General features: G+C 58.3%; 10 protein-coding genes across 10 annotated transcripts; 6 read left to right on the top strand and 4 right to left on the bottom strand.

The window, feature by feature from the left end:
* Positions 1-282: 282 nt before the first annotated feature.
* On the top strand, positions 283-720 carry SLS55_008398 (uncharacterized protein; the record flags this gene model as incomplete). Its single annotated transcript, XM_066779809.1, has 2 exons — positions 283-291; positions 496-720. The coding sequence occupies 2 exons, from the start codon at positions 283-285 to the stop codon at positions 718-720; spliced, it is 234 nt and encodes a 77-aa protein (XP_066630613.1).
* Positions 721-3,473: 2,753 nt separating this feature from the next.
* On the top strand, positions 3,474-4,544 carry SLS55_008399 (uncharacterized protein; the record flags this gene model as incomplete). The annotated part of the gene is made up of 2 exons (XM_066779810.1): positions 3,474-3,478; positions 3,536-4,544. 2 exons carry the CDS (start codon positions 3,474-3,476, stop codon positions 4,542-4,544), a joined length of 1,014 nt encoding a protein of 337 aa, XP_066630614.1.
* A 225-nt stretch (positions 4,545-4,769) lies between these two features.
* Positions 4,770-6,305, bottom strand: SLS55_008400 (uncharacterized protein; the record flags this gene model as incomplete). Its single annotated transcript, XM_066779811.1, has 2 exons — positions 4,770-6,098; positions 6,300-6,305. 2 exons carry the CDS (start codon positions 6,303-6,305, stop codon positions 4,770-4,772), a joined length of 1,335 nt encoding a protein of 444 aa, XP_066630615.1.
* Positions 6,306-12,027: 5,722 nt separating this feature from the next.
* Positions 12,028-13,320, bottom strand: SLS55_008401 (uncharacterized protein; the record flags this gene model as incomplete). Its single annotated transcript, XM_066779812.1, has 2 exons — positions 12,028-13,154; positions 13,314-13,320. The coding sequence occupies 2 exons, from the start codon at positions 13,318-13,320 to the stop codon at positions 12,028-12,030; spliced, it is 1,134 nt and encodes a 377-aa protein (XP_066630616.1).
* A 2,194-nt stretch (positions 13,321-15,514) lies between these two features.
* On the top strand, positions 15,515-16,894 carry SLS55_008402 (uncharacterized protein; the record flags this gene model as incomplete). The annotated part of the gene is made up of 2 exons (XM_066779813.1): positions 15,515-15,520; positions 15,638-16,894. The coding sequence occupies 2 exons, from the start codon at positions 15,515-15,517 to the stop codon at positions 16,892-16,894; spliced, it is 1,263 nt and encodes a 420-aa protein (XP_066630617.1).
* A 1,280-nt stretch (positions 16,895-18,174) lies between these two features.
* Positions 18,175-18,913, top strand: SLS55_008403 (uncharacterized protein; the record flags this gene model as incomplete). The annotated part of the gene is made up of 3 exons (XM_066779814.1): positions 18,175-18,277; positions 18,334-18,526; positions 18,586-18,913. 3 exons carry the CDS (start codon positions 18,175-18,177, stop codon positions 18,911-18,913), a joined length of 624 nt encoding a protein of 207 aa, XP_066630618.1.
* A 1,287-nt stretch (positions 18,914-20,200) lies between these two features.
* Positions 20,201-20,902, bottom strand: SLS55_008404 (uncharacterized protein; the record flags this gene model as incomplete). Its single annotated transcript, XM_066779815.1, has 2 exons — positions 20,201-20,857; positions 20,894-20,902. 2 exons carry the CDS (start codon positions 20,900-20,902, stop codon positions 20,201-20,203), a joined length of 666 nt encoding a protein of 221 aa, XP_066630619.1.
* A 1,431-nt stretch (positions 20,903-22,333) lies between these two features.
* Positions 22,334-23,527, top strand: SLS55_008405 (uncharacterized protein; the record flags this gene model as incomplete). Its single annotated transcript, XM_066779816.1, has 1 exon — positions 22,334-23,527. One exon carries the CDS (start codon positions 22,334-22,336, stop codon positions 23,525-23,527), a length of 1,194 nt encoding a protein of 397 aa, XP_066630620.1.
* A 438-nt stretch (positions 23,528-23,965) lies between these two features.
* On the top strand, positions 23,966-25,005 carry SLS55_008406 (uncharacterized protein; the record flags this gene model as incomplete). The annotated part of the gene is made up of 2 exons (XM_066779817.1): positions 23,966-23,974; positions 24,211-25,005. The coding sequence occupies 2 exons, from the start codon at positions 23,966-23,968 to the stop codon at positions 25,003-25,005; spliced, it is 804 nt and encodes a 267-aa protein (XP_066630621.1).
* Positions 25,006-25,315: 310 nt separating this feature from the next.
* Positions 25,316-26,131, bottom strand: SLS55_008407 (uncharacterized protein; the record flags this gene model as incomplete). The annotated part of the gene is made up of 1 exon (XM_066779818.1): positions 25,316-26,131. One exon carries the CDS (start codon positions 26,129-26,131, stop codon positions 25,316-25,318), a length of 816 nt encoding a protein of 271 aa, XP_066630622.1.
* Between the last annotated feature and the right edge of the window lie 271 nt (positions 26,132-26,402).

A 26,402-nucleotide genomic window follows, 5' to 3' on the forward strand; every position in this document is an offset into this window, starting at 1 on the left:
CTCGTTTCTCCTTTTCTAAACAGCCCAAATCTGCCTCGAGTCTGCCTCGGCCCCCTCCAAAACCGCTTTCTCCCACGTAATTGACAGCTTCGGAACTAAACACCGCGGAGAAACTGAATCATCCTGTCGCTTCGATACCATCCAGCAGACCGGGAAATGGCACCCACCGCTCGTGTTTAGACTTCGTAGAGATCGACCGACTCAGTGCTGTGCAGCTATTCAGATGCAGACGAATATGCCTTGCGCACGACCTTAGCCGCAGCACAATGTCATACCAGACTCATGTGTGATGTTTCCGTGCTATCCACCGTGAGTCGCTATAAAAGAGCACCTCTACTAGAGAGATCAGAATAACAACACACTCATTATCAATCCACTCGTTCAATCAATCACACTTACCACCACCGCTACAAAATGCACTCCGCTCTTTTCGCCCTCTTCGGCTTCGCCACCGCGGCCTACACCGCCTCCATCCCCCGCGCTGCTGCCCCCAAGCCCCTTGAGGTCTCCGGCTTCAACTTCACCATGGGTGCCCAGCCAACCGACGTTGCCAACGTCTACTTCTACATCACCGAGCCCAACACGGGCGACACCACCATCTGCGGCGACGACAGCGTTCGTCCCAACGAGCTGCGCTTCTGCAACGGACTCCCGCAGTACGTCTTCGGCGACAATTTCAAGACCCTCTCCGTGTCTTGGACCGTGTTGCCCGACGGGTAAGCAAATTCCGACCCCCAGTGTTAAGAGCTGCAGCTGACGCTTCCTTCAAGTTCCGGCAACCAGAGCTTCAATGGAATCAGTGGAACGGGCGATGTCAAGCTGAACTGCGTGGATGGCGATGACCAGTGCCACATCGACGACCTCAAGCTCACCACCACCGTTGTCATCTAAACGGCGGACTCTGAGCCTGTCAGATGCGTCCAGTTAACGGGAGGGCGAGGGACGCGGTAGTTTCCTTTGCATTTGTACATATTAAAAGTCGCTCCTTACTACTTTACAATCGTCACCAGACTCCTCAGTCCCCAAAATGCTGCCTCGTGATTTTCTTGCTATGCAGAACACCCCTAAAGCTCCGGTATAATTGAAACAAATAGGGCCAAGCTAGCATCCATTCTAAACCCCGATGATGTACTCTCGGGACTTCTCTCCCATCTTAGCGCCGATGAGTCCCACCTTCTAACTGGATACAGGCCCCCTGTTTCTACCAGTCTCCGCAGTTGTGACATGGTAAAGGAGAAAAAGCATTAATTTAGCAAATATCACATTACTGGTTTTACATAATGTGAGGGAACTCGTAGAGCCTACCATGCATCACATAACAATTACGAACTTCCTCTTCTCCGCCACCGCCTTTCCATACGCATCGACCGCGTCCTCTAAGCCCACCCTCTCCCAACCTAACTCCTGTAATGTCACCCCCTTTAATCCATCGAAAGCCCCACTCTCCACCAACCCCCTCAGCCTAGCGCCCATCGCCTCTACCGTCTCATCCAGCGAGTTACACCCAACAAGGCTCTTCCCCATCCGATAAAACTCCCTCATCCCAACCCCCACCACCTCCCCCTCCGCCGCCGCCAACAACACCGCCCGCCCACCCCTCCCCAATCTCCTCACCGCCACCGCCGCCAACTCCCCCCTCCCCACCGCATTAACAACAACATCCACCTCCTTTCCCCCCGTCGCCTCCACCACTTCCTCCAACCCAGGATCCGCAACCGTATCCACGACCCCTTCGCCCTCACCCCCCGCAAAACCCGACACCCCCTCCCCCGCGCAACCTCCACCACCGCCCACCCAACCGCCCCGTTCGCCCCTAGCACGAGCACGCTTTGCCTCTCCCCATTCCGCCTCTCGCTCTCCCTCTCTCCGCTGTCCCTCTCCCCGCCGCTCCTCTGCCCGCCCTTCCCGCCTCCCGCCGCACCCGCCACCACACCTGCCCCAGCCCTCTCCAACGCCAACCCCGCCGTCCGTCGTCCACGGCACCCCCATCGTCGCTGCCACCTCCTTCCCCACACGTACCCTCCGGCACGCGCGCAACGCCGGCGGCTGGCACGAACGCGTACGTAGGCCGCGTGTGCGCCGTGCGCCGAGAAGCCGAGCGTGGCGCCGGATGTGCCAAGGATGGGATCACCGACGGCGAAATCAGGCGGGGAGGGGGCGGTGGTGGTGGTGGGGGAGGAGGAGGAGGTGGTGGTGTCCCCGACGGCTACCACGATCCCCGCGAAGTCGCGGCCGGGGATAAGGGGGTATGTCGTATGCGGGAAGGAGCCGTGGGCGTTGAGGAGATCGGAGCGGTGGATGGCGGAGAAGGCGATGTGGAGGAGGAGGTAGTAGGATGGGGGCGGCTGGCCGGAGTGGGACTGGGGAGGGGTAGGATGGGAGGGGGTAAGGGTGAGGGTTGGATGGGTGGAGAAGGCTATGGCTGGGCGGGTGAGGAGGAGGGCTGACATGGTGGCTGGGATGGGGGAAGGCATGGTGTTTTTGTTTTTGTTTTCTGAAAACGGGGGTGGTGGTGGTTGGGTTAGGTTGGGTTGGAAGTTGGATAGTGAATTTTGGTAGATTCAGTCGGACGACCCTTTTATGTAATGGATTGTTCGAGTAGAGCGCGATGGTACGGAGCAGTGTCAAGAGTTTTCAGACTTTATATTTTCTGGTCGGCGTGCTAGTGCCAGTAAGCATTGCATGAACGGAACGGGTTTTTGCGGATGTCTGCGGAGCGGAAAGCGGATATTGCGGTACCAGAGCGGCTATTGCGGAGCTACCAGTAGAAAGTACTGTTGTCAGCATCCCAATTCGGACGTATATAGACCCTCACCAGAGCAGGCACTGCGTAGTATTCTAAAGGAGCTTCCATGCTTTGAGCTTCAACACATCCCTTTCGCCGAATTCCATCCTGGAGCCTCCATCCCACACCCCCAAACCCCATCATGACCCCAACGCCAACCACCCCCCTGCCCACCGACCCCGAACCCCCCGTCCCCCTCGCCCGCCGCACAACAACCCTCTCCACCACCACCCGCTCCACCTTCAAACCCCGCGCCTCCCCCGCCCGCGAAGCCCTCTTCGTCGGCATCCTCTGCACGTCCCAACTCCTCACACAAGCCTCGCTCGCCCAAACCATCGCCATCCTGCCCACCCTCTCGCACGCTTTCGGCGGCGCCAGCCCCGGTCAACAATCATGGTTCACCGCCGCCTACTCGCTCACCGTCGGCATCTTCATCCTGCCCGCCGGCCGCATCGGCGACGTCCTGCACGCCCACAAAGCCCTCTTCGTCGGCGGCTTCGCGTGGTTCGCGGCGTGCTCGGCGGCGGCCGGGTTCGCGGGCGCGTATGATGCGGAGCGGGAGGGCGGGCTGGTGGTGTTTAATATGTGTCGCGCCCTGCAGGGTGTGGGACCCGCGGTCGTGTTGCCCAATGCGATTGCGATTCTGAGCCGTGCGTATGACGGACCACGGATGGAGAGGAGGCAGGAGATGGCGTTTGCGGTGTTCGGCGCGACGGCCCCGGGCGGGTTTGTGTTGGGTGCCGCCGGCAGCGCGCTGTTTGCTGAGACGGCGTGGTGGCCTGGCGCGTTTTGGTGTCTGGCGGGGGTGTGTGCGGCGGTTGCGGTGGCCGGGGCGGTGGTGATTCCGAGGGAGGAGAAGGAGGAGGAGGAGGAGGAGTGGGTCGACGATGGCGGGCTGGAAGATGGAGAGACGACGGGAAGGCCGGCGGAGGAGCAGTGCGGGCTGCTCGAGCGCCTGGACGCGGCGGGCACCGTCGCCGGGCTCGTCGGGCTGGTCCTCTTCAACTTCGCGTGGAACCAGGGGCCCGTCGTCGGCTGGCAGACGCCGTACACGTACGCCGTGCTCATCGTGGGCGTGCTCGTCCTGGCCGCGTTCGCCGCCATCGAGGCCCGCGCCCGCTTCCCGCTCGTGCCCGTCCGCAAGCTCGGCAGGGACGTCGGGTTCGTCCTCGCCTGCATCAGCGCGGGTTGGGCGAGCTTCGGCATCTGGGTCTACTACTCGTGGCGCTTCAACCTCGTTCTGAGGGGTATCACGCCATTGCTCGCCAGCGCCCACTTCGTCCCCGTCGCCCTCAGCGGGCTTTGCGCCGCCCTCACCACCGGCGCCGTCCTCGGCCGCGTGCCGCCGAGCTGGGTCATGATGGTCGCCATGCTGGCGTTCACCGTCGGCAACTTCCTGGTCGCCACGGCGCCCGTCGCGCAGACGTACTGGGCGCAGACCTTCGTCGGCTTCGTCGTCATCCCCTGGGGCATGGACATGTCGTTTCCGGCCGGCACCATCATCATGAGCAGGTCGCTGCCGAGGGAGGAGCAGGGGCTGGCGGCGTCGCTGCTGAACACCGTCATCAACTACTCCATCTCCATCGGCCTGGGCTTTGCTGGCACCGTCGAACGTCAGGTCAATGATGGTGGAAGGGACTTGCTGGCGGGCTATAGAGGTGGGTTCTATCTTGGGATAGGGCTGAGCGGGCTCGGGCTTGCTGTTTCTGTCTGTTTTGCTTTGGTCCAGTATGCCGAGTCTGTGAGGCGACGCAGGTAGCCGTCAGATGCTTTGGTCAATGGCCTTTTATGATAGACTATATACGAGCATTTACGATCACCAAGGTAATTTATTAATTTTACACTAGTTAATAGTTAAGACCATAGAGATAACAGAAGATAAAAAGCTAGAAAAATACGCCCTACGTGAAAGTATAATTATTAATAGTAAACGCTGATACAGATTATTACCGGTGATGTACACTTTTAAATATGTCCAATCGCACTAAGCGCCCAATTCCGTATCTGAGAATGTGAAGGGAAAAGGATCATTGAGGAAAAGATCCCAGTTAAGACCAAGGTCCGTAAGCTCCTGTGGCGTGGCTGTATCATTTCTCGGGTTCGGCTGTGCATTCCCGGGGATTTCGTTGTGGTTGCCCACCGCCTCTTCGAGGAAAGCGAGTTCCTCCCTCTTCTTTGCCATGGCAGCCTTCACAAGCACTCGGGCAGTGACCAGTGCTTCTTTGGCCAGATGCGTGTCAAATGCGCCGGCAATCGCCTCCAGTGTGGATAAAGCACGATGCAGGCGGGCAAGACTGCTTTGCGTATCGAGCGCCAATAGGACGCATGTGTATTGGAAGATGGCTCCCAGAATATTCCACCACGACTGTTTTTGTCCAATGAGCTCGTCGGCAGCACCGGTTGCCTCGTCTCCGATGCCGAGTAGCACGTCGACGGCATTGGTGGGAATGTTGACTCCGAGCTGTCGTAGTCGTCGGAAAAAGCAGAAAGACACGTCGGCTTTGGTCAGCCGGAGCATTGGGTGGCCGGATGCGATTCCGGCCAGCTGGTGGAGAGAGTCCATGAGAGATTCGGGCGAACTGCGGTCTGGTATGGTTTGCACCAGTTGGATCCAATCGGGCAAGAAGTTTCCGACAATGGGCTCGACTGGGTGGCAGGTGACGTTGGGGATCAAAACAGCGGTCCGCGAGTATTCGTAGGAGATGGTCTTGTTCAGAGCCCAAGCACACCAGAAGATGCGGCGCAGGCGGTCAGATCCTCCTATGGGAGCTAGTAGATGCTCGGATGTACGGTGGACGGTGGCGGGGTCAATGTGCAGACCAGTCGCCTCTACAAGATGCATGGTAGTACTTGAAGCAAGCCATGCGTTGTTCGGTCTTGTCGTGGCACGTAGATATATGGTGCGCAGGATCCAGCCAACAACGTGGTCAGCAGAGGGGCGCCGCGTGCATTTCGCGTCCTCGAGCGTATTCTTCGCGAACTGCACAATTTCGAGCTCACGAGAGTGTGGCTTGAGGTGGAACAACGAACCGAGGGCAACGACGCCGGCGATGATGGATGCAGTTGCAGAGTCGCGGTGGCGTCGGTCGTAGAGAGCCAAAGAGCGGGCCGAGAAGGATTCCTGGTCGACAACATCAAAAATGGGGGCTAGAAGGGTGAAGAATGTGCCCGAATAAAGATCCAAGTCTGGCCTTGAGACCAGAGTAGTGAGCGACGGGAGGTCTGGCGACTTCTCTTCAGCCCGAGAGCCGAGATTCCAGCCGAAGGAATGGAGGGCGAGCGGCTGCTGAGATCCGAGGCTCTGGCCGAGACTCTGCGGAAAGGCGACGGCTGAGCTGGTTCCGACGAAGCGCGATCGGGACGGGTCAAGGACTCCTCGATCAATGGATGCTGATTCATCGATTCGCAGGGGTTGGATGGACGACGCTGTCTTTGCTACTGTAGCAGGACGGGGCGTGAATGCAGCAGCCGGGCCGTCATCTATGGGAAACCGGCAATCGTAGCCATAGGTCACGCACATGTCACATGGGTAGTTGGCATCGCATTTCCGCTTCCGCGAGCGACATGGCATGCATGCCTTGCGGGCTCGTTGACGCGTTCGTGTGGGAGGCATAATGGAGCGATGGACGGAAGCGGCGGTGCTATTTAACTACATCGCTTAGACACTAGTGCGAATGCTTATAGGTATGCTTATGTGTGTTACCACTAGTCTCGATTTGTTATCAATGCCTCCATCTTCACAAGCCAGTAACCCCACCAAAACTGTCATGTCGTTATTCATGCTATGGGACTTTTCCTGTTCTCTATGTCTATGTAGCCCAAGGCCGTTCCAGCAATATCAAATCTCATGCTAGATGAAATTACCGTCGCTCAGCATGCCTCCATCCATTACCGAATAAGAGAATCCAGCAGGCTGAGGTCTCTTCAAGACAAGGCGGAGTACGCAGTAAGCCGCGACGACAAAAGCCTCCCCGCCATCTCAGCCCCCCTCCTTCCCCAAAGAATACACATCTTTTTCAACTCCTCCTGACTCCTGCTAGCGTGCTGCCTCTCAACATACCCATGCATCCCCTGGGTAAACACCACGGGGCGCGTGGGGATGAAGTGCGGGTCGGCTGTGATTCAGCTTCGAGTACGTCCAACCGGCCAAGAATCTTCTCGAGGTCGCGGACGATGACCACTTCGGCCCCAGGCGTAATGTATCTCCAACACATCTATAAAGACTGTTATCTTCTTTCTTGAGCAGCTTTGCGAACGGCTTTGATGACATAACTTTTATTGATCTTGGCCGCAATAAGAGTCGCCTTCAAGTCGTTGCCAGCTTGGTCCAGGGCTCGCTTCCATAGATGTTCCGGTATCTCGGGAGGGCTTTGAGCGCCTGTCGTGGAGTCTTTCGCCATGTCATACGATGTTATGTCGAGTATCGTTAATGATGGGGGGAGGAGCGGCTTTTCATATAGACCGACAATCAAAAGACGCTCGCGTTGTGCAGGGTGGATGCGGCACAGGTGCCTATCTACGTGTGGGCCGCCAATCATCTTTTGGCGGAAGCGGTCCTACATCCCAGCCACTGAGAGAGCCGGCCACAGCCCCGCTCGAGACATGCCTTGGAACCCTTCGGAATCGCAAATTGATCGAAGCCACCTTTCAGCGCTGGTCGGCGATGGAAAATATTCGAAAGACTCCGCCGGTTTCCCTCGATAGGGATGGCGACGTGCATCTTTTGGCCCGGGACCCGCATGATGGCGCAAACACAGGTCACTTCGTCGTCCAGTCACGCGTGCTTGCCCTTGCCTGCGACGCGTGGAAGAGCATGTTTGCGCCCGACAGTCCGTTCAAAGCCCCAGCGAAAACCGAAAATGGCATGGCGGAGATCCTGCTGGAAGACAATCCCCAAACCCTGGCCCTTCTCTTGCGGATTGCCCACCTGCGCTTCGACGAGGTCCCTCGGCGCCTCTCGCTGGAGGAGCTGTACATCATGGCGATACTCACGGATAAGTACCTTGCAACAAGGCTGGTCAAGCCGTGGGCCGGGCTTTGGATCGAACTTTTGAAGGGCTCGGCGAAGGACGGCAACCGTGGCTGGTGCTGTGGATTGCGTGGGAGTACGGCGAGGAGGCCCTGTTCGAAGAGCTGGCCACTGCGCTGGTCACCGAGTGCGCAATCGATGCAGAGCAGTATCGGCTGGTCCATGACGGAGCGCTCCTGTATGAAGACGCAGTGCCTCCATCCGCTCCTTCAGACATCCTGGGTCAGCAACCTGCTTGGCGGACTATCGCCTGCGTGCGCGGTACTGACCTTGCACAGTGCGAGTCTTTCTGGTGCGGAACCGCATCATCCATGGGATCTTGGACGTCGTCTACGATGAGATGCACACCGTATACGTTTTGCGCGCCGCTGAGATGCCCGATTACCTGAGCGGAGACTACTGTTCCTTCGATGTCAGGTGCTCTGTCGCTATCAACCTTCACCCCGCCGGGCTCCGTGCGAAACGGCCTACAAGCGAGACTATCATCTGCAGCATCAATGAGTTGGTCAAAAGCCCGGAGGCGGTCGAAAGATTTTACCCTGTCGCGGGAACTTGTGGCTTGAGCATGGTCATGGCTATGATTTTGTCGAGTACACCTTCTCCTGTCGGAGAGTCTCACCGCATTCATATGGAGCGGCAGAGGAAGACTCTTAGTGTATAGGAGCGAAACGGAGGAGGCTGTACACAGTGATTGTGGTCGTTTACGGGATTGCTCATACTAGCTTGATATTCAGTTGCTCTTTATTGTCTGTACCTTAACGCTTCTTCGCTCTCCTCCTCCAAGCTGCAATTTTTACTGATGCGTGTCGCTCCTGAAACAGTAGGGGATTACTAGCTGCAGCTTGAGAGCTCTACTATCAAGTACAAACAAACAATTTCTTGAGCGACCGAATGCTGGATACAAGCTGCTGCTTTCGCCGGGCCTTCTGCTTTCTTTTCTTGGCTCTTTGCTCCTCTTTCTGCAGCACCAGCACAGGCCTCCACGAGGGGCCCATGAGGGAGGTCTCGTCCAAGTTGACCCAGGGATCTGCTCCGTGCCGCAAAAAGGCCATGAACATGTCTTGCGACACTTCCAATGGGTTTGCAGCGAGCATTCTCCACGCCGACGGCTTACACTGAGTAGTGGACAAATTTGGGTCCGCTCCACACTTAAGCAGAAACCCCAACAGCTCTTTCACGTCCCTCCAATTATGAAATTCCCTATCCCATGACCCAGAGCCGACTAGGTTCATAGAGCACACAGCTTCTTGGAGCACCGTGCGACCTCCTTGGTTCTTCTTCTTGTGTAGCGGCCGCCTTGTCAGGCAGGCCTCCACATAAGGCATAATGCAAAGGGCAATAGCAAGAGAAAGGAAAGGTCCGTCATCATGGTCAGCAGGACCCTGGCACCAGCAGATGTCGTCGACTAACGTGCAAGGTTGCTTACGGTCCAAATGGAATTTGGTGGTTTTTGCGAGCTCATCATATAGCTGCCATTGGGCATCGCCAGTCTCCATATAAACCCTGTAGGCGTAGATTATGAAACCCGATAGTGTATGAAACAGTACGATTGGTATTTGCCCGTGCAAGAGGGAATCCATCGATATGTGTGTTGGTTGGAGGTCACCAACCATGCACTTGAACTGCAAAAGATGGGACCGGCACAACGCCCGCGCTGGATGAAACGATTTCGGCGCAAAACCCTGGAGCTTTGACCAGATGTCGTCGCGGTAGAGGAAATCTCTAACCGTACGGTGAAGGAAGTCGACAGTGCCTTCGGACAAGGACGACCTATCTGCTTCCAAGAGCCCTGCGCAGTGACTTTTGAGGCGTCGGCGCATTCGTCGTGACCTTCCATCTCTTTCTTCAGGCGACAGCGGCTCAATAGCTCGCTTGAGAGGAAATTCCGGCTCATTCTCATCAGCCCAAGCCAGAGCCATCACTGTTGGGGGTTGGTCGGCAGCTCGCACGATCTGGAACAGTCTTGATGAATCTTCCCGGTCATCGTCGTGTATCTGGTCCAGCATCCTTTGGAATAGCTGTTCAAGATCGAGGGGCAGGGAATCCACGCGGCTCCTGAGTTTTGAAAGTTTTTCGCCGTTCATCAACCCTATGAGCAACGACCTCACCACAAGACTGACCCATAGGAAGACTCCAGATGCTTTTGACGCAACTGCGTGTGAAAGATTCTGTGCTTCCGATGGGGTCTCCATCCGCAGCTCATCATATCCCGGGCTCTCGTCAAAGCTCGATTCTATGAAGCGGATGACGTCCGAATATGTCAGGTCTTCGACCCTAAGGCTTGGTGTACTCGCAAATGCATCTTCAAAAACGTTCCACGGTCGGCTTGAGATGCAAATCTTCGTGTTTTCGTTATCCGAAAGCCGCCTGACATACGCAGCCAGGTCCGCATGGTCTCCGACGAATTCGTCAAGGCCATCAATAAAGAAAACGAACTGTGTTGATGCGTTGGCCTTTAGAATCTGGTCGAGTTGGCGCTGCAATTCGACGTATTGTGTTGGTCCCGAATCATAAATTCCGAAGAGTCGGAAAAGCTCCCAGCGATGTGGAAAGGCCTTGATGGCAAGACATTCGCGTTGTTCCAGAATATCGTGAGTGAGCGTCCGCAGAAGACCTTCTTGTCTCATTTGTAGTTCTGTGCCGGAGTTCCAGAAGTAGAACCGAGCAATAACGAGCGGGCGATCTCCAGCCGAACTCGTGAGTATCTCGTTGGTCGTTTGGTGGTTTCCGATGAACTTCATCAGCGTTGACTTCCCCGCACCCGCTTTACCGGTGATCCAGTACATGCTCGAGTCGCTTCCCAGCCATTTCCCAAAGTCGGCCCAGGGACGCTGGTCTGCCCTTGGGGGGCGGAAAGCCCATTCGAACGTTGCCTGATGTGCGGTTGGTATCTTGTCTTCCCGATTCGAAATTCTCTGGAAATGCAATTCTCGGAGAAGTAGCTTCACGAAGCCGGTTTGGGTCGAACTATCCGGTGCAACCAGAGGCAACGGAGACGCTCTGATAGCAGCCATCACATCCTGTTTCCAAACATGGCTCTCGCTAACAAGACTCAGTATCTGTTCCCTGGTCTGTTGCTGTTCATGCGCAAGATCCTGTAAGCCACGTTCAAGCTGCTTCCTGTATCTTTCATCAGCATCTTTGGAGCCGTGTGCCTTGCTACGGTGTTATACCTCAGACCCCAGAGCATGTGCATCGATATCTGCCCGCGATAGGCATTCAGACGTCGCTCGAGCCGGTCTATGGTCTCGCCGCTCCAAATGCTCTGCAATGCGATCCTGAAGCTTTCCCACGCTCGTCTTTTCCTTTTGTCGATGGTGAGTTTGTTCAACGCATCCAGAAGCTCCTGCGCGACATCGTTGCATCCGTCACAGAGCGTGCGTAAGTCCAGAAGCTCTCGGGCAAAATCTTTGCATTCGTCGTCACTTTCATCTAGAGTAACGGTCGCGGTTCCGATGGCCTTTTCGCTGGATTTTTTGATCGCCCCATTCAGGTTGCGCAGAGCCTGAGCTATTGCGACCCCTCGTGCCTCGTCGCAAAGCTCTCCTGAGTTCGAGGTGCAAATCTTGTAGCTCCGTGATATGAGCTTGGTCGAAAAATCAACAAACTGCACTGCGGCTGCGACCACGCCGAGGACGGTCGCGGGATCCATATTAGACGAGGCTGATGTAGAGAAGAGGACACGTCCTAGAGAAAAGTGCCAGTTCAGCGTGCAGACAAGGCGGTGAAAACCCCCCGGGTTATTCATGAATCGTGGTCAGTACTTGTCTCCACCGCAGATCTGAACAGTATTGGCCATTGGTCGGTGGAGTCCCAGGAGTACGGGTCGAGCATTTCAACCGGGCAGTGCAAATCATCTTTCTGCGCCTCAAAGTTCGTTGGCCTCCGGCCTCAAATCGCTTTTTAATAAACACTTTATAGAAGTAATGTATAGAGAACTTTTAGGTAGAGGCAAGGAAAATCTTGTATTCGTATTATTGATACGAATTGCTCTATATCTTTAAGCTGAAAAACAAGAAGAGTATTTTACTATTAGAAAGGTTCAACCGCTTACACCCAGACGCCCAAACAGCTGGTAGATATCGTAAGAAATCATGTAGCTCATGCGAGTTGTTCGGGAGTCAAGACTTTCTTCTCTTCAGATCTGTCTCCCTGCTTCTCTTTTTCTAATTCAGTTGCGATTTCTGCAATACGTGTTAGCGGCAAAGCTAAATCATAACAGTGCGTGAAACCCACCGAAATATGACACAATCCCAGAAATGATGGGAGCAGCCAACAAAATCATAGGAAGGATCTGGCCAAACCCCCACTTCGTTCCTCCAGCCGAGAGGTCACACAGTTCCGGATGGTCGGGAGGCTTGTTGGACATCCTCTGCAGAAGGACATAAAAGAGCGAGACGGAGAAGAACAAGATCTGCAGGCAGTATGCTTCGCCCGAACTTCCGAGAGCCAAGAACAGAAACGTCTTCTTGAGGCCCCTCCGCAACGACTTCCAGAAGTTTCCGGGCCCGAGGCTGTCCAGACCCGTAAACGCTTTTCTGATCCAATGCATTGGCAGCCATCTGCTTTCGTTCTGCCAGAACCGCTTGAAATGGGCGCTCAGCTCTTCGTTCCAGCTCTCGAAGGTGTTGATGATGGCGATCCAGTAGGGGTATAGAATGGCGACGACGGCGACAATGTAGAAAACAACCAGCCAGAAGCGGTGCAGCTTAATGTCCTCGCAGGGTCCGTAGCTCTTCCTCCAGATCTGGCACATTCTCTTCTCCGTCTCGAGATTCGCTTCGATGGAGAGGTACAGGATGGTCGGCGGCCCGAACGGAACGGACAGACAGATGGTGACGGTGAGCAGCAGGGCGAACAGCACGATCAGCGCCAGCCGGAGGAAGGCCAGGACCTTGTTGCCGATCAGATAGCGCTTCAGCGTGACGACGGCGGCCAGGTGCGAGCTGCTGGACAGGCAGGCCAGGTAGACGATGAGGAAGAAGTGGTTCTCGACCAGCCGGTAGCGCCAGCGCGAGTAGTCCTCGACCATTGGAGAGTGGTTCTGCATCGCCCGGCTGTAGCCGCTGATGATGATGGCGATGCCCGTGAGCACCTGCTGGTCGCCCAGCGTGATCATGACGCGCGTGAGCACCTTGCGGTAGAAGTCGCTGCGCTCGCGCCCTTTCTGGCTGAAATTGCTGAACAGCCATTCGTTCATCCCGCGCGAGAAGACGCCTTCGCAGCCTTCGAGCCCGCCTTTGAGGCCGTAGCCGGCGATGCCGTCCAGGAATGGGGCGCATATGGCCAGCAGCGTGGTTGCAATGGCGGTAACGACGAGGGAAGCTACAACCTGCACCGCTGTTAGCCCTATACATTTAAGAGTAGAGATGAACTACTTACACCTCTGCCGGCAACATCGCCGTCGAAGGCCTCATCGCAGTTCTTCTCATTTGCGCCGTAGAAGTCAAGGGAAGTGAAGATGACGAAGTAATCCCGTAGCTGCATTTTGCGCTTTACTGGCCATCGGTACGCAAAGCGCAGACATGAAGGGGGGGAAATCGAGCTTGTAGGCCGGGCGCTCCATCGCTTTTTAGCATGTGTGTTGCGGTCAGCCTCATGTGGCCACCCTTGCTTGGCGTGTTGGGGGCCGTTGGGTTTGCGTCATCCCAAACCTTGACTCACATCCGCCCTTTGGCGGACGTCAAAGAGCGGACGTCTTTCAAGCGGCTGCCCAAGACAGCTGTGCGATCAGAGCGACCACCGCCAGCCCATTCGTGTGTTGCACCAAGGAGCAGGCGCAGCTCTATTTGAGGCGGAGCCCGGCCTATATTTAGGCCAGCCGTGCGATCTTGGCCCGAAACGGTCGCTAGAATAAGCAGACAGAGCCCTACCTGGCCAGTGCCCAGGGCGGTCTGGCGACGCTATCACCCTTCAGCCTTGCGGCGCGCTGCTCCCTCTCGTGGCATCCACACTTTATTACTGTGGCAACGACCGGCCGGACACCTGATGCACCCAAACCCACGTTCTCGGGCTCCCGTCGGTCTCATGCTGATGTGAGATTTCTGGCAATGGAGCTAATCCCTCCAGAGTCCTCCGAGCACCCTACATGTTTGTTTGCAGAGCCGCACAAAGCCAGACGCTTTACGGCTTCCTGGGGCGGGTTTGCAGCGTGCGAATACGTCGTCGAAGATGAAGAGCGGCTGCCAGAAATCACTGTGTTGAAATTTCGCAGATACACCCTGATCGCCCGTGGATATTCATTCGACGATCGTTCTACGAGGATACCTACCTGAAACAGTACGGATTCTAACGATATCTGCCGGTCGGGTTGTCATCGACGGGTAGGCTCGCTGTGGATTTCGCAACAACCCTATGCAAACCTTCATACCACGACTCGGCTTAAAATGCTTCGACTGGAGAAAAAGATCGACAGAGAATCATGAATGCCGAAGGATCATTTGAATTGCGCCCTACCGCTGGCGAGTGTTAGCTGCAGGATGCGGATGCGGATGCGGATCGTCAGCAAGCGACCCGACGACCCGACCACCGAGTGCCTGGGTGTGGGGAAATCGTGGTCGGTAAGCCTCGACTTCGACGCGAATGATGTCAAGCTGGTGCAGCAGAAAGGGTCCTTGGAGTGCTAGGCGGCGGTTCAGAAACCATCGGCAAACAACTTCGACCATTGCGATCGTCCAGCCTTGCCCTGGCAATTAATACAAATTGCGGGCCAGCAAATGCGTTTGTATAGAAAACGGAAGATGGTAGTGGAGCAATGGTGGCCTCACCGCTCCAAAGCCCCTTTGGCGACCAAGCCATGGACAACCCCGGCCCCGAGCGTCCTTCAGCTTCAACAACAAGCCTTGCGGGATCTGCACATTCCAACCGCATTCTGGGATTCCAGCCCTTGCCCCCACTGATTTTTTCGACTGTCGTCATCTTGGGAGCCCGGCATCAATAATAACAGGAGCCGTTGGCTGCACAACTTGGCTGCATGCAGTGACTGGCGGGCGCCGAGATGGGGGCCAAATGCACCGACAGGCACTGGCTGCTCGAGGCCAGGAGTCCGGACGAGAGGTACCGCAACGCTTCGGCCACATGCAACCCACACTTCCTTGGCACCGCTCAACGGCAATACACATGACGATCGCCTTTGCACCATGTTAAAGCTGCGCCCCCTCCGCCCGCGCGGGCAACCCTGCTCCTCCGCATCATCGCCCACGTCGCCAGGGACACGCAATGATGCGGGGACTGCCATTGCTGCTTAGTCTCGCTGGTGCTGCCCGGGCCTCGTCCACCACTCCGTGGGGCTTCGAGTTCAACAACGATGGCAGTGAGTGAAGCTCGTCCCATGTCGCGACAGACACGGCCACTGACGCCCGCCAGCCGGGCCCGACGGCCCATGGGCCTTTGTGAGGGCCCCCGTCGACGCTCCGGCCCAGATCCTGGGCTTCTATCCGTCGCTGCTGGAGACGAGCATGATGGTCAACGCGAGCTCCTGTCAAGCCCAGTCCGCCCAATGCGTCATTCCCAACATCCCCGCCTGGGCCGGCTCGCCCGCCCACGACCTGTATCTCAACGAGACCAGTGCCGACTTCGACGCCTCGGAGCTGGCCACCGTCAACGGCGGCTATGTCACTGACCTGATGGACCTGCAAGGGAGCCTCCGCTACACCACCCAGCGCCTCACCCTCGGCTCCTACACTCTCGACGGCCAGGCCATGGCCGTCGCAGACAACGTGACGGCCAACTTCCCGAACGGGGATTCGTATACCGTCGGAGTCGGCTACGTACCCACCCCCAGCGCCCAGCAGCCAGACCAGGCCGTTCGCTGACCATGGCAGTTGTCCCTGTACGGCGGCGACACCTTCACCTACAACATCTCGTCGGGCACGCAGACGCTGCCGCTCACGCTCGCCCTCGGCTACCAGCAAGGCGCGTACGCATCCATGAGCTACGGCGTCCACGTCGGCTCCGTCCTGCACAACATCACGGGCAAGATGTTCTACGGCGGCTACGACCGCGCGCGCATCATCAGCGCCCCCATCGCCGCGCACTCCAACTCGACCTTCTCGCTCGCCGGCGTCTCGCTCGGCGTCGCCGCCGGGGCGCCCGCCCTCCTCAACAACACCTCCGGCGCGACCTCCATCGACGGGCTGCTGCAAACCAGCGACACGGCCACCGACCCGCTCCCGCTCTCCGCCCAGCCCGACCCGGGCGTGCCCTACATGTACCTCCCCGCCGCGACCTGCGCCGCCCTCGCCTCCCACCTCCCCATCTCCTACGACGCCGGGCTGGGCCTGTACCTCTGGAACACGTCCGCGCCCTCCTACGCCTCCCTCCTCGCCTCCCCGCACCACCTGACCCTGCACTTCTCCCAGTCCAACTCGTCCACCACCACCCCAACCACCCCCATCGCCGTCCCCCTCGCCCTCCTCAACCTCACCCTCGACTACCCCATCCGCTCGACCCCAACCCCCTACTTCCCGTGCCGCCCATACACCCCCCCATCGTCATCGTCGTCGGCGGGGGGAGCAGACGTCGTCCTCGGCCGCGCCTTCCTGCAAGCCGCCCACCTGGCGCACAACTGGCACACGGGCACCTCCTGGCTCGCGCAGGCCCCCGGCCCCGCCTTCGCGGCGCAGGACCTCAAGACCATCGCGACGGGGGACACGGAGCTGACGCCGTTGCCGGGGGCGCAGGCGTGGAACGAGACGTGGGCGGGGGTGTTGGCGCCGTTGGATCAGGATGGCGCTACGGCGGCGGGAGATGAGGGTGACGGGGGGGACGAGGGTGGTGGTGGTGGGTTGTCCGGGGGCGCGAAGGCGGGGGTCAGCATCGGTGCGGTGGTTGGGGCGATTGCGTTGGTCGGGCTGGTGGGGGGCGTGGTGTGGAGGCGGCGGAGGGATGGGAGGGGGAGGAGGGGGAGGAAGAGGGAGAGGGAGATGCGGCCGGCGGAGTTGCCGGTGGCGGGTAGGGAGAGGTTGCCCCCGGTCGAGTTGGAGGGGGGCGAGGTGCAGGAGTTGCCGGCGGGGGCGGATGGGGAAGGCGTGAAGGAGTTGCAGGGGAGGGAGAAGCCGAGGGAGTTACCGGGGGGGTGATGGGGTGGGTGTTGTGAGAATGGCGAAGTACTTGATATACGGGACTACCGGATAATGCATAATAGATAACTCTTTCTTCTTTCTTCTGTTGGGGTTGTGTCAGTGGTTGTGGAGCCGGATGGCTGTGCAGTTTCGTATGCTGGCAACTCTTGGAGGCTCATCGAGTAGTACTGCGTCCCAACTGCCAGTCTCACTGACAGGGAAAAAGGGGAAGGTGTGAAGAACACTTACATGCGTTGCGACGTGTACTGCCGTTTCACTGCCGATACTGTGCCCGTGAAACAATGTCATACAGGAGATATGCAGCCAAGGGTTGGCGTTGGGCATACATAGGAGGGCGCCTTGCTGTGAACAGCCGCAATTGACAGAGCGGCAGACATGAGACCCGTGATCCGAGGGGCAATGAGGCGGTCGAATTCCGGGAGAGAAACACCCGATTGATAGTGGGAATGGACGCCAAGGCCGATCCGAAGATTGAAACAATCCGAAATGCGTCCATGCGGCTTTTCGGACTGGAAACGCTCAAGATCGTCGTCATAGCTATCGAGTTTCGCCGCTCGGTGCTGCGGCTGTTAAGGGGCAGTGCTATTGTTCAGGATAACCCATGCGAATCTGAATCCGGCCGTTTCTACTGAGTGACTAGTGGTGCCCACACGTCGACTGCGGCACTAACACTGGCTTCAAACAACCGGTTTCGTTCGAATCCTGGACTTCGCCTTCTCCCGGCCCGTCTCACTGTGAATTGACAGGCCTCTCTTGGGCAACACAGCATGGCAAATTCAATATCGAGGTACAGCACATGTACGTTTTAGCGCAGTCGATCACATCTGACCAGAGAGGTTCTGGAAAAATAGAGGAAGATCAATTAAGCTACGCACAAGGGCCGCGCAGGGACAGTAAGACGTTCCGTGCCAAGCAGATGCCGGCTTCCGAGTTGAGTGTTCCCCTGTTCCTTTCGGGACACTTGAGCCACCAGGGAAGCCAATGGGAAAGAAAGGAAAGTGTCTGACAGGAATTGCGGAGGGAAAGGTGGGGAAGGTGACGCTTGGGGCTTTCGGTTGTGCAATGCGAGATACGAGCGTATCAAATGCTCTCGTTCTGACTGGTCGGCGCGCAACGAGTACGACTCGTGTCATTCGTAATCGCACCGTCGTATACTGGCTACGCAGGGCTGTAAATGTTTAGAGATATATAAGAACGCTTTTACTTTGCACATTTGGTTGACATCAACACGCTTGTTCTCTTGTCTACATTCACTCTCTACACCTCTTTCGCCAAACATGAAGCTGTCTCTTTTCGCTAGCCCTTTGGCTTTCGCTGCTTTCGCTCTGGCCTATGGACAGGATTCGGTCCACTACTGGGCTCCCGGCGGCCCCAACGACTGTATGATGGCAACCCCACAACTCCAACTTCATACGATGCTGATATATATACCACAGTCCGGGGCCCCTGCCCGATGATGAACACGCTGGCGAACCATGGCTTCCTTCCGCGCGACGGCCGTAACATCACCAAGGCAAATGCCATCCGTGCGCTGGGGGACGGTCTTAACTTCGATGCCGCGCTGGCGACCATCATGTGGGAGCAAGCCATCATCGCCAACCCGGAGCCCAACGCCACCTTCTTCACGCTGTAAGCTAAATACAACCACCCCATCCCCACCACCAACACTGACAAGACGATCCCCGCAGCGACCACCTCAACCGCCACAACGTGCTCGAGCACGACGCCAGCCTCAGCCGGTCCGACGCCTACTTCGGCAACAACCACGTCTTCAACCAGTCCATCTTCGACACGTCGCGCAAGTACTGGACCGACGACGTCATGACGCCGGCCATGATCGCCAACAGCAAGATCTTCCGCCAGGTCGAGTCGCGCGCCGCGAACCCCGACTACGCCTTCAGCTCGACCGTCGAGTCCTTCAGCCTGGGCGAGATCGCCGCCCCCTTCATCGTCTTCGGCGACCACGCCTCCGAGACCGTCAACAGGACCATGGTCGAGTACTTCTTCGGTGAGTGATCACACATGTATGCGCAGACGAGGAACAGGTGACTGACGTGGGGTTGTTCTGAACAGAGAACGAACGCCTCCCCAGCGAACTCGGATGGGTCAAGCAGCCCGAGCCCGTGGACCTCAGCGTCATCTTGCACTTCTCCGAGGTCGCCGGCAACGCCACGAACCTGCTTACCGACTCCAACGCAACGTCGTCGGCGCACAAGCGTCGTGGCGATTTGCACGCCGGCCTGTCCTGGAAGTTGTAAGGGACCGAATGCGTGGTCGTGCTGAAGGGTTTTGCTGCAGCCAACGCCCGGACGGACGGACGGACGAACGAACGAACGAACTCTCGCGTACGCTTCTTCTTCGTATGTGTGATGTACAAAACAATTTGACTTCGATGTATGTAGATATCAACGATACTTGAGAGAAAAGAAAATGCCGCGTCTCGTGTGATTTATTACTTGTTGTAGGTGATGTGACTTGAACCTTTTAAGACGATTGCTCGGAGTCTCGGCTTAGTTCGCCATGGAACAAAGCCGGCTGGGGTTTTTCTTAGCATGGATGGCAACTAACTACTATTACCGCTTGTGAAACAACTCGTCCGCTAAGGCCGTGTGTATCTCCTTCCGGAGCTCTCTCCCACGACAGTCCGTCATGTCTCCTACATTCGAAATGGCCGAAAATCCAGGATTGTCTAATCATTTCTAACAATTGAAACAAAAGTATACGGTGTCAGCAAAGCAAGGTACTTGGCTATACCGAATTAACGGCAAGGATCATAGATTGTTCCACGATAGTAGTCCGTCCCACGTTCTTAGCAAAGAAAAGGCAAACAAAAAACATTCGAAAATGCTAATGGGGAAAACAAAGAATGGGCCTTCAACTTTGATTGTATTTAATCGTTGCTGACTACCTTCCCCCCGCCTCACCTGGTGATACCGTGTGTTACTTCTGCCACCCTAACAGCGTAATAGCGTTCCAGCATCGGGTACAGCACACTATTCAAATCACATTTGACCGACACAACACTCGCGGAGCAAGAACAAACAGTCCAGTTCGGGAGATTCAGGCGATAGGGAACGTATTTACAAAGAGCGTAACCCTGGCGCAGCAGTATGTACATATATACACCACCTACAGACAACCGCTCTCACCATTTCCCGAGAGAGGTTGAAATTTGGATGAAAACGAATGAATCGTACTCCTGTTGGAGGAGCGATAAGGGGAACCGGGTGGATCGCTTATAGACCCTGCTCATCGCTGACTGAGCTATTTACTGCTGCAACGCTCATATTGCAACAAGAGAGCTCAGTTCGCCGGGAAGTGATCGGCGTTGATCTTGACCGCGCCCGTCCACGTCTTGCCCTCGTCCGCCGTCGTCAGCTCGCCAGAAGCGCCGGTCAGCGACAGCGTGTTGCCGAAGGCCTTGTCGGCGGCGCTGAGGGTGATGGTGATGTTGGACCAAGCTGGTTTTTGCGCGGTGAGCATCAAGGCTTTTGAGCAAACGGGAGTGGGGGGAGGGAGGAGCTTACTGTAGCCGGCGACGCTGCCGCACGTGTCCTGGTAGCATTCGTTGCTGGAGTAGAGGTAGGTCGGGAGCCAGCCGGCGTCGTCATCCTGCTGGCTGACGATCTTGTCGTCGATCCAGACCTTCTGCGTCGTCTTCTTGTCGGCCGTCGCCGTGATCTCGAAGTCGATCCGCGTGTCCTTCGGCACCTCGACGTACGGCTGGGCGACCTGGCCCGAGGCGAAGTACGTCGACGCGTCCACGCACCACTCGTCCGCCGCCGCCGGACATCCCTGCGACTCCTGATCCGGCGACCAATTCAGCAACGGCTGCACCAGCGCCGTGTTCTCGTCCGAAATCGAGTCCGACACGCCGATCCACAGCGACAGGAACGGGGGGTCGCTTTTTTTGTTCGTGGCATCCGACGGCACCGCGGGCGGCACGACCGACCACGTCGCCTTGGTGATGTAGGACGAGCCGCTGGCCGGGCCGACGGTGAACATGTTGCCGAACGCCCACGCCGAGAAGTCGGCGGCCGAGGCGCCCGTTGTGGCGGCGGCTAGCGCGAGGACGGCGGATGTCTTGTACATGTTGTCGTGGGGACTTTTAAACGAGAGACGGATGGGTTGGATCGGTGGTGAGGGACACTGGATGGTTGGCGGGCGTTGAATGCTTGCGAGGGGAGTGCTCCTCCCTCCGTCTCCTTATACGTGAGGCCATGGGCACGGTGGGGCGGTGTTCCTCGTCCGATCAGCTGTTTCAGGCCCGCGTGCGTGGAGATTTTGCAGACGGAAGGCCCCGAGATCCCGCGGGGGCGCCGCCGCGGTGGGTGTTTCAAGTGCCATTTGTTTCGTAAAAGAGCGGGAGATGATGGTACTTTTGGGAATATTCACAAGGCGTCCAGATGCAGGGGCCAAATTGCAGGCTGGCCGAGCGTAGCCGAGGGGCGCACTCGGTTCGTATTGGTGGACGATGAAACAAGCTCCGGAGAGACGTTTAATGTATTCAAGCGAAGAAGCTTGATCGTCGGGAATTCTTGCCTCGGGGATTTCGGACTGTTCGTCGTGTTAAATGAGAGCGCGCCGCTGTGCTGAACGGTGTTTGTTGACCTTTACGCAAGCGAATCATGGATTGAAGAGAGAATCGACGACACTACTCAGACTTACTGGCGCGCCAGGTCAAGCTGTTTCCGCATCATCATGCCATTCACAGCCTCCAGAGCATGACTTCGACAGGATGCGAAGGGGCGGCGGTGCTGATGCGTAGCGTTTCGCCGGGTAGCAACGACGCAAATGAGCAACTGACTCAATTGTAGATGATGAAATCAACGTTGTCGGCCTACTTCCTTACCATGTCCCCATTACATGTCAGGTTTGTGCCAAGGCGAGGAAGCAAGGTTGACAAGCGTTGACGCATGGCAGATGGTCGAAGTGCCGGGCATGGCGGCAATTGGGTGCACTAGCTCGGAAGACAAAGCTAGTTGGCTGACTCGCATCCCGTTGATGATTGGCAGCAGTCCAGTGTCTTGGCTGCACAACAGTATCTCTTAAAGAGGAAGTGGCTGCAGGCGATTGGAGACATCAGCTGAAGGTTCCCCGCGACGGCCAAGTGCTTTGGTGTTACCCCGTCAAAATGAATCATTGGCCCAGCCCGGCGATGGTCAGCCTTAGGGTTAGGAGGACCCGCGTACAAGCACGGTGGAGTTCCTTCTCAGAATGATTCACTCCCGCCCCATTGGCCGAGCTGACGACGATTGGATCTGGTGCGCCGATCAGCGGGGAGAGCGAGTCCACAGCCTCGGGACAGATGGCTGGTATAAAGGTAAGCGCGGTCTGCGACTGCACTGCACGGCATCAATCACAGCGGAACCTCGTCCGCTCTCACCACCCACCATTCCCGACCTTTCCAAACCACCGCCAAACGAAGACTCCGCCATGGCAAAGGTACACGGCACGTGCGACAGCCGGTTCAAGGAGGTCGAAGCCCTGTTCCAGTCGTTTCTGGACTCGGGCGAAGAGCTGGGCGCGTCGTTCACGGTAAACATCGACGGGGAGGACGTGGTCGACCTCTGGGGCGGCTTCGCGGACGCGGGGCGCACGCGGGCGTGGGAGCGCGACACCATCACGACGGCGTGGTCGACGACGAAATGCATCACGGCGCTCGCGGTACTAGTACTCATCGATCGCGGGCTGGTATCCCCGACGGATAAGGTGGCGGCGCACTGGCCCGAGTTCGCGGCCAACGGCAAGCAGGACGTCGAGGTGCGCCACCTGCTCGCCCACACGTCGGGCGTGTCAGGCTGGGAGCAGCCGCTGTCGCTCGCACAGATGTGCGACCTGCCCGCCGCCAACGCGCTCCTCGCCGCGCAGCCGCCGTGGTGGGAGCCCGGCACCGCCTCCGGCTACCACGCCTGGACCTACGGCCACCTCAACGGCGAGCTCGTGCGGCGCGTGACGGGCAAGTCGCTGCGCCAGTTCATCGCCGAGGACATCGCCGCGCCGCTCGGCCCCGCCGCCGACTTCCAGCTCGGCGCGCCCGACGAGAGCGGCTGGCACCGCATCGCGGAGATCGTGCCTCCGCCCGGCATGGACGTCATCGCCAACCTGCCATCCCACCCCGCCGCCGCGAAGACCTTCGCCACGCCCGCCCCGACCGACGCCGCCATGGCCAACGGCGCCGTCTTCCGCGCCGCCGAGCTGGGCGGCGGCAACGGGCAGACCAACGCCCGCGGCGTCGCCCGCCTGCTGTCCGCCATCGCCCTCGCTGGCTCCGCCCATGCCCCCATGGGTACCGATGGCAAGACGCCGCTGCTCTCGCGCGCCACCGTCGACCGCATCTTCGACGAGCAGGCCAACGGCGTCGACGTCGTCTCCGGCCAGCGCGTCCGCATCGGCATGGGCATGGGGCTCGCCGCCAAGGACACCGTCGCCGACTGGCTGCCGGCCGGCGAGGATGGGAAGGGGCTGTGCTTCTGGGGCGGTTGGGGCGGGTCCGCCGGCATCGTCGACGTCGCCAGGCGCATGTCGATTGCCTACGTCATGAACAAGATGGAGAACGTGGGCTTCGGGAACGAGCGGACGAGGGCGTTGGTGACGGCGACGTATCGCGCGCTTGGTGTTGAGCCTTGAAGCGGTGCGGGTGTGCTGTGTTGTTGTCGTTGTCGTTGATGTTGTCGTGCGGAGTCATTGCCTCTTTTCGGCGTCTGTGTAGGGCGAGTACGCGAGATTGGTCAGCAGTAGTTAGTCTGCAGGAGCCGAGCCGAGAGATGGAGACCACCTACCCACTCGTTCCATTGTAACACCAGAATTTGACCTGTGATAGTATAGCAAATGTGCCGTGTCCATCCATGGTGGGGTAGGATAGAGAGGGGAAGCGGGCCAAGAGTCTCCGCCAGCTGTTGCTCAGCGTCCTGCTGCTTGGCTTGCTTACAATAGCGCTGTGTGTCCTGCTTACCAAAAGCCCGGTTGCTGCTGCTATAAACTCGAGCTTTTCTCTCGCATGATGCAGAACCCGCAGTCTTATTCCAACCTCAATTCCCGACAACGGCCTCCGCAATGCCAAGTCCAATGCTCACCGTCATCGGCGCTGCTCTGCTCCTCACCCTCGCGGCAACCACCACCGCGCAAGACCTGCTCCCATGGGACGACTGGCCGCACCAACGCGTCCAGGTCGGCCAGGACGTCAGCCTGCACCTGCGCTACGCCGGCTCCGGCCCGCCCGTCGTCCTGATCCACGGAAACCCGCAACACAGCGTAAGCATCTCACCACCACCACCACAACCGCCACACATACTCACCGGAGAAAAACATAGCTCTCCTGGCACGCCATCGGCCCCCTCCTCGCCCAAAACCACACCGTCATCGTTCCGGACAACCGCGGCGCCGGCGACTCCACCATCCCGGCCTCGGGCAACTACACGGCCGCCGCCCACGCCGACGACCTGAAAGCGGTGCTCGACTTCCTCGAAATCCCGTCCGCCTACGTCTTCTCGCACGACAAGGGCGCGGGTTTCGCCGCCGCCTTCGCCGCAAAGTACCCGGCGTCCACCCGCCGCGTCGGCTTCTTCGAGTACCTCCTCCCGGGCTTCGGCTACGAGGACTTCTGGACCCCCAGCTCCGGCGGCGGCATCGGCTGGGACCTGTACAAGAACTGGCAGCTGGGCTTCTTCTCGGTGCCGGACGCGGCGCAGTTCTTCATATCCGGCCGTGAGAAGGAGATGTTGGCGTGGTATTTTTTTCATGCGTCGTACTCGGGCAATGAGGCCATCTCGCGGGACCATCTCGACCGCTACGCCACGAGCATCGGCAAACCGGGCTTCCTGCGGAGCATGCTGAATGTTTTCTCCGTCTCGACGGTTACGCAGGATGCGAGGTTCTTCAACGAAACGATTCGCCGGTCCCCGCTGAGCATGCCCGTCCTGGCGCTGGGCGGGGAGGCGAGCTTCGGCATGCCTGCGCTCGAGCAGGTGTGGGCGCCCGTCGGGGAGGATGTCGTTGCTGAAGTCGTGCCGAAGGCGGGGCATTGGGTTTGTACGTCTGCTGCAATTTTTTTTTTTTTTTGCCTTGTGTTGGAGATCGCGTGTTTGCTAACTCGGCGGTTCTTTTAGTGGATGAGAATCCGACCTGGGTCGCCAATCGCATTGCCAGGTTCATCGCGGACGACAACGATACTTTGCCGGCTGCGGATCTGAGCTGGTTGACGGATAGGGTGACGCTGCAATCCTCGTAGTCCTGCTGCTTGTCAGTCTTTCTATGCCAGGCAAGGGATCGCAAAAGCCATGATGATGTGTTTGGGGGGACGGAAATCAGGGGGGCGGTTGAGCTTTCGTTGAAGTATTCCATTCGCCGGTGTGTACAGGCCAGTTGTATGTACGCTGGTCCCGAGCCATTAACAGGGTATTATTTCGTAAACACAACTCAAGACCACTTCTCGCGATGCTGCACTGGCGTGTCGCCCGGCAGCTCGGCCACGAACTGGTTGCTCGCCGGCATCTCGGCAAAGTCGGTGACGTGCCCGGCCAGCTCGTGCCGCGTCTCGGGCACCTCCATCTCCGCCGCATGTTCTCCGCCCGTCGTCGTGCCCGCCGTGTCCGGCCGCGGCGTCAGCGGCGATATCACCGTCGACCCTCCCCACGTGCTCGAGTTCCACGTCGTGCCCTCGGGCGACGCCAGCTCCGTCGCCTCGCCGCCCGACGTGCTTTCCCGACCGCCGACCTGCGTGTCCTGCAGCTCGCTGAACCCCCCTTTTTTGCCTCCCGCCCCGCCTTTTCCTCCCCCTTCTGGATTCGTGTTCACCAGCTCCCGCCCGTTCCTCGACCGCCGCCGCCACACCAGGTATGCCAGAATCCCCAGCACCACCGCCGCAACGCCTATCCCGACACCCAGCCCGATCTTGGCGCCCGTCGAGAGCCCACTCCCGTCGTCGTCCGATGATGATGGTGATGATGATGCGGTGCCCGTCGCGCTTGCGGCCGAGCCGGTCGATGTCGCTCCGGCCGTCTGGTCAGACGTCGCCGCCGCTGCTGACGTCGGCGTCGGCGTGATGGTCTCGCCCGATTTCGTGGGATTCGTCTCGAGCGCGTTGAGGTCTGACGCCTTCCAGCGCACCTGGATGGCGTAGACGAGCGGCGTCGTGGTGTAGGCCGACACGGTCGGGTAGGCCAGCGTGTAGGTCGATGCCGTGGTTTTGATGCACTTGCTCCACACGTACTCGTCCGTGCTCGGCGAGCCCATGCATGTGTAGCCTCTGTTGGGGTCGCTGTTGAGCCTGGGTTGCGCGGTGCTGGTGCGTGCTTGGACTTACGCTGGGCAGCAAATTATGGCGGACTCGCCATCCTCCAGCGGGCCGCCGATGAAGGGCGTGCCGTTGCTCACTGTTGCTGCGCTGGTGGGCCAGGTGCATCCCGGCGTGTAGCTTTCAGGACATATGCCTGGGCTGTAGAATCTTTGGAGGCGTGAGCGGAGAGTGTGAATTCGGGTTTCGAGAGAGATCAAACCCGTATTT

This window comes from Diplodia seriata, assembly GCF_021436955.1.
Source record: "Diplodia seriata strain FDS-637 chromosome Unknown scaffold_8, whole genome shotgun sequence".
Taxonomy (NCBI): domain Eukaryota; kingdom Fungi; phylum Ascomycota; class Dothideomycetes; order Botryosphaeriales; family Botryosphaeriaceae; genus Diplodia; species Diplodia seriata.